The sequence below is a fragment of the Mustela nivalis genome, assembly GCF_964662115.1.
Source record: "Mustela nivalis genome assembly, chromosome: 8".
Lineage (NCBI taxonomy): Eukaryota > Metazoa > Chordata > Mammalia > Carnivora > Mustelidae > Mustela > Mustela nivalis.
Window position 1 is genome coordinate 59,862,420 of NC_139027.1, and position 8,190 is coordinate 59,870,609.

Consider the following 8,190-nt stretch of genomic DNA (forward strand, 5'->3'; position numbering starts at 1 on the left):
CTCTCTCTCTCTGCCTGCCTCTCCATCCACTTGTGATCTCTCTCTGTCAAATAAATAAATAAAATCTTTTAAAAAAAGACTTATTTATTTATTTGGGGGGAGTAAGGAGCAGAGGGAGAGGGAGATAGAGAATCTCAAGCAGACTACCCACTGAGTGTGGAGCCCAACAGGAGCACAATCCCACAATCCTGAGATCATGACCTGAGCTGAAACCAAGAGGTGTATGTTCATCTGACTGAGCCACCCAGGTGCCCCTAAACATTATTATGTTATTGGTAAGTTATTTTCTTATGTAAATTTAAACCAGTTTTCATGTTGATAGTTTTTACTTGGTTCTCAGGCTTACAACATTACATTGTGTATTACCTTATATTATGTTAATAAACACATAAACTTCACATATTCAATATGAAAAAAATTTCAAATTGTCTTATGAAGAACATACACTGAGTACCACAGAAACATTAAAGCTTATTTCTAATTTACCACAAAACTCATGAACATAAAGAATAAGCAGCAAAATTCCTCAGAGAATAAAACACCAAATAATCCCTATTTCTAGCTTTCAGATTTTTATCAAGTAACTTCTAAACTAAATTATAAAAATAATTTATATATTATATTGTTTCCAAATATTAAACCTGAGTTTAAAAACAGATGTTTGAGACAGGAATCAGCACATTTTTTTTCTATAAAGGTTCAGACAGAAAATGTGTTAGATTTTGGGGTGCTTGGGTGGCTCAGTCAATTAAGCATCTGCCTTCGGCTCGGGTCATGATCCCAGGGCCCTGGAATTGAGCCCCACATCAGGCTCCCTGCTCATCAGGGGAGTCTGCTTCTCTCCCTCTCTCTGCCTCTGCCCCTGCTTGTGCACACGCTCTCCCTAATAAATAAAATAAAAACTTAATTAAAAAAATTTAATATAGGGGCGCCTGGGTGGCTCAGTGGGTTAAGCCGCTGCCTTCGGCTCAGGTCATGATCTCAGAGTCCTGGGATCAAGCCTCGCATCGGGCTCTCTGCTCAGCAGGGAGCCTGCTTCCCTTCCTCTCTCTCTGCCTGCCTCTCCGTCTACTTGTGATTTCTCTCTGTCAAATAAATAAATAAAAATCTTTAAAAAAAAAAAAAAAAAGAAAGGGGAAAAAAAAATTTAATATAAAACCTCAGTGAGGGAACACAAAATTATCACCAAAAGAGGGGCAGTAGTGAATACAGACATAGGCCAGTGGTGAATACAGAAGGTTAAGTACAAAAGGTGATGTAGTTTCAATTAAGTAATATCTTTCTCTAGAATTCCAGTAAACTAGGATAAGCATCATCCCTTGTAAGGTTAACAGCAGAGGCAAGAAATAAAGAATTTACAAATGAATATCTAGAATAAATTGAAATTATAAATAAACCAAAAGATGGGTTAAAATGGCAGAGTATTTATATATGAGGTCATCTCCCTAACTAAACACATCATTCCCAATTTACTGGTTTCACTGCCCCTCAGGAGCTATGAAAAACAGAACTGGAGCAAACAAATGGCCAGCTTCATGTATCTACAAACTGATGAAAGGTGTGCCCTCTTGTAAGCAATAGGTAAGCCTAGAGAGGATCCATGTCCCAGCCAAGTAGGATAGGAAAACTTCCAAGCGGAAACAGAGACTAGTACAAATGCCACAATCAGTACAATACATCTGGGCACACAATGTGAAGGTCAGAGGGAAAGACTGCAGCTCGGGATATCTGAAACACAGCCTATAAATGAATGCAATAAGGAACCTAACACGTACATCCTATTCCCTGCCGGGAGTTAAACATCCTTTCCTCCTATTCCTGTTGTTGTTCTCACTTTCACTTTCTTCACAGAACTTGATTCTCTACAGATGACTGAAAGGTGTGGCCCCCAAACGACATAAGGTACTACTCCACTTTTATCCTCAGTTTGTTTCCCTTTGCTCGGACTCCTTCATTTTTTTATTTTCTTCTCTGCTCTTCTAGCCTGCATGTTGAATTCAAGATAGCTGTGACTCCACAAAGACAAAAGAAAAAAATGTTTTTAATTCTGCTGTTATCTACATGTAAAAATGTATACCCTGCTCACCTTATACTCATAAGGACGGCTCGTATCAAAACAAAACCAGAAAATATCAAGTGTTGGCAAGGGTGTAAAGAAATCAAAACTCTTTTTTTTTTAAGACTTTATTTATTTATTTGCAGACATAGATCACAAGTAGGCAGAGAGGCAGCTGGAGTGAGAGGAGGAAGCAGGCTCCCTGCTGGGCAGAGAGACCTGATGCATGGCTCAATCCCAGGAACTTGGGATCATTACCTGAGCCGAAGGCAGAGGCTTTAACCCACTGAGCCACCCAGGTGCCCCAAGAAATCAGAACTCTTCTGCACTGTTGGTGGAAATGTAAAATGGTACAGCCACTGTGGAAAACAGCTGGCAGTTCTCAAAAAATTACAAATAGAATTACCATATGACCCAGCAATTCCACCTCTGGATATTTACCCCAAAGAACTGAAAGCAGCATCGCAAAGAGGTATCTGCAACCCTGTGTTCACAGCAGCATCATTCACAACTAAAACATGGTAGCAACACAAGTATCCAATGACATGAATGCATAAAGCAAGTGTAGGATATACATACAATGGAATATTATTCAACCTTTAAAAGGAAGGAAATTCTGATATATGCAACATAAACATTGATGACATTATGCTAAGCAAAGCATGTCAGCCACACACACAAACAAAAACAAATACTTCATGATTCCACTTACATGAGATACTTAAAAGTAGTCAAAATCAGAGAATCAATAGAATGGCGGTTATGGGGAGTTAGTGTTTAATGGGTACAGAATTCCAGTTTCACAGGATGAAAAGAGTTATAGATATGGATGGTGGTAATGGATGCACAATATCATAAAAGTATTTAATACCATTGAACTGTACACTTCAAAATGGTTATGATAAAAAAAAATCTCTCTTTTTAAAGATTTATTCATCTATTTTAGAGAGGGCATGAGAAGGGGGAGAGGGGTTGAAGGAGACAAGGACAGAGAGTCCCAAGCAGACTCCCCACTGACCGGGGAGCCTAACATGGGGCTCCATCCCACAACCCTGAGATCACAACCCAAGCTGAAACCCAGAGATGGCCACTTAACAGATTATGCTACTCAGGTGCCCCCAATGATAAATTTTGTTATTAAGTATTTTGCCGCCAAAAAAAAAAAAAAAAAAAGTATGCCCTGCTAGAAAGCAGGAATTATGGTTAGCAGAAATAAAGAAATAAAGGTTGCTTTATTTTTTTCTTGGCTCCTCCACCAATGCATATTGGAAACCACTATGCTATTGTCAAATTGAACATATTTACTATTTCCTGAACCTGCTCCATTGGACTAGTTACCATTTTCCTGCCTTACTCCTATTTTCTTAACCTAGAATGTCCTACATGGTTGCCCCTCATTTCAGTCTAAAATATTCTACACTTTCTTCAAGAGCAGCAAAAATGGCATTTCCAAGAACCTGCCCAAAAGAGCTATTGCCTCTTTCTGTCCACAGTAGCTTTTTCAGATCTCTATTTCCAAATACTACAGCAACTTTGTATCATGATTGCTTGTGTGTGTTCTCTTACTGCAGAAGAACATGCTCAAAGACTTATATATAAAAATCCTGTTTGGGGCACCTGGGTGGCTCAGTGGGTTAGGCTGCTGCCTTCAGCTCAGGTCATGATCTCGGGGTCCTGGAATCAAGTCCTGCATCGGGCTCTCTGCTCAGCAAGGAGCCTGCTTCCTTCTCTCTCTCTCTGCCTGCCTCTCTGCCTACTTGTGATCTCTCTCTGTCAAGTAAATAAATGAAATCTTTAAAAAAAAATCCTGTTTGCTTTTTATGCTTTTTCAAAAATTAGAGAGATGTTTGTAACTCAGTGCTGCTTAAAAGGTAAGTGAAGATTGGAACTAGATGTCATCTAGAACCCATAGTTTCAGCCTTAGGTCAAAAAACCAAAGGTTTTTTCCCCTTGGTATCTCAATTGGCTATACAGAGGCTGTTCTGCAAAGCATAGGCAAATAAATCTTCTGTTCTACTCCCAGCACCAACTGAGCCATGCCAGCTCTTCAACTACTTCAAAATTACTTCAGCTCTTCAAAATTACTCAGAAAACTGAAGTATTCCATCCTCAGAAGACTGAAAGCAGAAAGAGCAATACTTGGATACTATTCATCAATATATTCAAAAGTAAGTAAGAGAGCGTTTCCAGGCAATGTCTTCTCTGGGTAGCCTGCAATTCTTACCTCACTACCAAGCAAAATAATCATACTGTCCACCTAAAGAGCAGTAGCCCCCAGTGTTTGGAGTTCCTAAGATACTGCCTACACATGTGCTGTTCTTACTTCTTGGCCTACAGTCCCTCATCCTCATCCCCCTTACAGGCTTAGCAAACACCTCAAAAACCCAGGTAAGAAGTCAAATTCTCTAGGAAACCTTTTCTGACCACTTGGAGAGTAAGATTTGATAGAAACAAAAGGCATTCATTAGTCTTTACGATATCAATTAAAATTAGAATAGGGGTGCCTGACTGGCTTAATCGGTAGAGCACACAACTCTTGATCTTGGGTTTGTGAGATCAAGCCCCACACTGGGTATATAGAGATTTCTTTAAAATCTTTAGGGGCGCCTGATTGGCTCAGTGGGTTAAGCCGCTGCCTTCAGCTCAGGTCATGATCTCAGGGTCCTGGGATCGAGTCCCATATCGGGCTCTCTGCTCAGCAGGGGCCTGCTTCCTTCCCTTCCCCTCTCTCTGCCTGCCTCTCTGCCTGCTGTAATCTCTCTCTGTCAAATAAATAAATAAAGTCTTTAAAAAAATAAAATAAAATAAAATAAAATAAAATCTTTAAAACAGGGGTGCCTGGGTGGCTCAGTGGGTTAAGCCTCTGCCTTCGGCTCAGGTCATAATCTCAGTCCTGGGATAGAGCCTCCAACAGGCTCTCTGCTCAGCCCGGAGCCTGCTTCCCCATTTCTCTTCTCTGCCTGCCTCTCTGCCTACTTGTAATCTCTGTCAAAAAATAAATAAAATCTTAAAAAAATACTTAAAATCTTTAAAATAAAATAAAATTACTCAGAATGTCTAGGATCACACCTGAGATAATACCTCTAATATTTCCATGAAACAGTCCATTTACTCTTTGTGAAATAACTGTTTTGCCTTTCCCCCCGCCCCCGGATTCAAATCCTGTAAGCAAAAGCAGTTTAAAAAAAAAAGAATGCCTCTTAAAGTCTAAGCAGTTTCAAAACAAATAGCAGATGCAAAAAAACAGATGAAATTTCAACACCATCTTTAACCAAAGTGTGATTTTAGACTAACTAGACTTAGATGCCCTGAGCCTGTTTCCTATTCTTTAAAATAGGTATCCACCTAGTACAGTTCCTCACTGAAGGGCCACAAAAATCGAAAATCATTTTTATTGTCTATCTCTAGAGTATACTTCAACACTGGATTCATTCAGGTGACTAGCTCTCAGTCTGAAACTGTGTTGTTCAATGGCCACAGGTAACTACTGGTCACTTGAAATCTGGCTAATACAAAATGACATGTGCTTTAAGTGTAAAATGTATACATTTCAAAGACTCGGCGAAAAAAATACCTTATTAACATTTTGTATGTTGATTACATGAAAAGAGATAATACTTTGGATCCACTGGGTTAAATGTAATAAAATTAATTTCATCTGCTTCTTTTTAACTTTTTTAATGTGGCTTTTAGAAAATTTTAAATTAGATGTTTAGCTCTCATTACATGTTTACTGGACAGGCGGACTTATACTTGACTTCAAGCTAGTAAATGCGCTCTTTTAACCATACCATGCACTACTTGACACGGGTTCACTCCGGCGAACCCTCCACCCACTATCCCAGCATGCAGTGGCTCACTTTAACTTCCACAACCTCGGAAAGCTAGACTTAACAGCTCTTTAATTTTAATTTTAATCTAGAGCGCACAGATTCGCCAAAGCAACTCGAAATTGCTGCCCACACAACAACAGAGGAAAAAATGGAGAAAAAGCCCGCAGTCCTGCCTGTTCCTGTCTGCTCCAGGGCACGGAGCTTGAGCAGAAAGGGATCACCCTTAAGAATGTGACAGGCGGCGACGGAGCGAGCGCCCCGCATCTGAAGAATATAATGTAGAGCCCACGAAGTGGAGGTGTAAGAAGAAAAGCCTTCTCAGCTTCTGGGGTGCCCAATCTGAGAGCGGAGGGGAAGGGGTTGGGCTCAGCGGCCGCAGCTGCGGGGAGGACGGATACCTTAAGAATCCCCCTCATCTTCGCCAGAAAGGGGCGGAACTCCTCGAGTGACACCTCGGGATAGAGCTGGCTCCGTAGCAGCTCCTCCGTGATGCCTTGGTGCCCATAGAAAGCTTCCTGGGCCAGGCCGTTCAGCAACCCACTCAGGGCTTTGGAGCTCTCAAGCTCGCCCGCCATGGTCAGCAGCAGCCCCGCCCCGCAACAGCTGAGCGAGGGCCCCACTACGGCACCCGGGATGGGCCTAAATGGCTTGGGCAAAGGCGCCCGGGACAAATGGCGGCCAAGTTCCACCAGAGGTCAGTATCGGCAGCTCTCAGCTTTGCTCCGCAAAACTCATCCCCTTAGGTTGCCACCAGGGAGCCATCCATTCAGTTCAGAAGAATCACTTTACTTACTGATCCCCTTCCTCATTGCAGGGTCTGCTGAAAGGAAAGGTCTACCTGTTGGAGATCAGTTGAGATGGGGAACTATCCATAAAATCTTAAAAAAAAAAAAAAAAAAAAAGAGAGATGGGAAACTATCCAATGAAGGTGGCAGTTTAACTTTGGAACCGCTGCGCCTCATTCCAGGCCTTACAAATCCGCTAACTGAATAGGATCATTCATATCGATCTATCACTCGTATCTAATCTCTGCCTAATCATTACCTGACCACCTTTTGTCCCAGAAAATTTAACTATCCCCAGATAACATAAAGTGTTTGCTAGGATTGTTACTTGCCTTTTTACAATTATGGGTCCTGTCTTTCTGGCTAAATCGGTGTGGCTCTGATCCAATGCTCCTTTCTATAATAAAGATTTTGCTAACATTTTCTTTACAATCCTGAAATGAAATGCATGGGTTATGTAACTTTCTACCCATATGATTTCAAAAAATCAATATGTTATTCGCTCATAAAAAGGAATGAGGTACTGATACATACTACAACATGGATGAATCTTAAAAACATGCTAAGTGAAAGAAGACGGAGATAAGGTAAGATCCTATTTACATGAAATGTTCAGAAAAGACAAATCCATAGGGACAGAAAGATTTCATGGTTGCCATGGACCTAGAGGAAGGGGGAATGGATTTCTTCCAGGGGTGACAAACATGTTCTAGAATTAGATATTGATATGGTTACACAACTTTGTAAATATGCTAAACCCACCGAATTATACACTTTAAAAGCTGAATTTCACAGTATGTTAATTATATTTCAATTTAAAAGTCAACATAATGACCTAATTATAATTTAGAATAAAAACAAAAGGAAATTAATTTAAACATACATGTTTCAATGTGTAAGTGTTGGGGCATAACTATAGTAGGTGACTAGGAGACATATGGGATAGCCAAATCCCTGCAGCTTTATGTTGAACCTTCTGTGACAAATACAAATTGATATAGGTATGCTGCTGTATTGGTGATTCCAGAGAGAAAGAGAGAGCAGCTGCTACTGGTAACTTGATCTTCTGTAATGTGAACAAAGGTTGGTAGTTGCTCAGAACAAAAACATTCTTTCCTCACTTTACCCAGTAACTGTAAACCAGGAATGTTCTGTGTATATTAAAACCATGTTAAGAACATAAAAACAATGGTGTAACTGAGTTCCATTTCAGACTCAGACAATAATAAACATGTAGGTTTTTCACCTAAGTGAATATCCCCGTGCATAGCAGGATGTTTTATTCACCCGGCCCTGTCCAGCTTAGGCCATCCCTCCCTTTCAGGACAACTGACAACCCCTTTCAAGGCATAGTGCCACCTTGTTGCAGTGTTGAGAATCACTGATCTAGACGATCTAATGTTTATCCAGTGTTTGACTGAAGTCAAGAGGCATTCTTTATAATAGAAAAGATGTATCTCTTTCCCTAGAGGAATTAATTTTCTAAAAGGCAAATTCAGAGATGCTTTCACAGCTC

General features: G+C 40.5%; 1 protein-coding gene across 2 annotated transcripts in view; it reads right to left on the reverse strand.

Moving 5' to 3' along the window:
• Nucleotides 1–6,530, reverse strand: part of COMMD1 (copper metabolism domain containing 1) — a 205,920-nt gene extending 199,390 nt beyond the window's left edge. Inside the window, exon 1 of one of the 2 annotated variants that reach the window (XM_082746707.1) lies at nt 6,288–6,530. In XM_082746707.1, coding sequence (XP_082602833.1) covers nt 6,288–6,464 — 177 coding nt within the window. In that variant the 5' untranslated portion in view covers nt 6,465–6,530. The remainder of the gene's footprint in view (nt 1–6,287) is intronic. The other variant, XM_082746708.1, reaches the window with a different exon arrangement.
• Between the last annotated feature and the right edge of the window lie 1,660 nt (nt 6,531–8,190).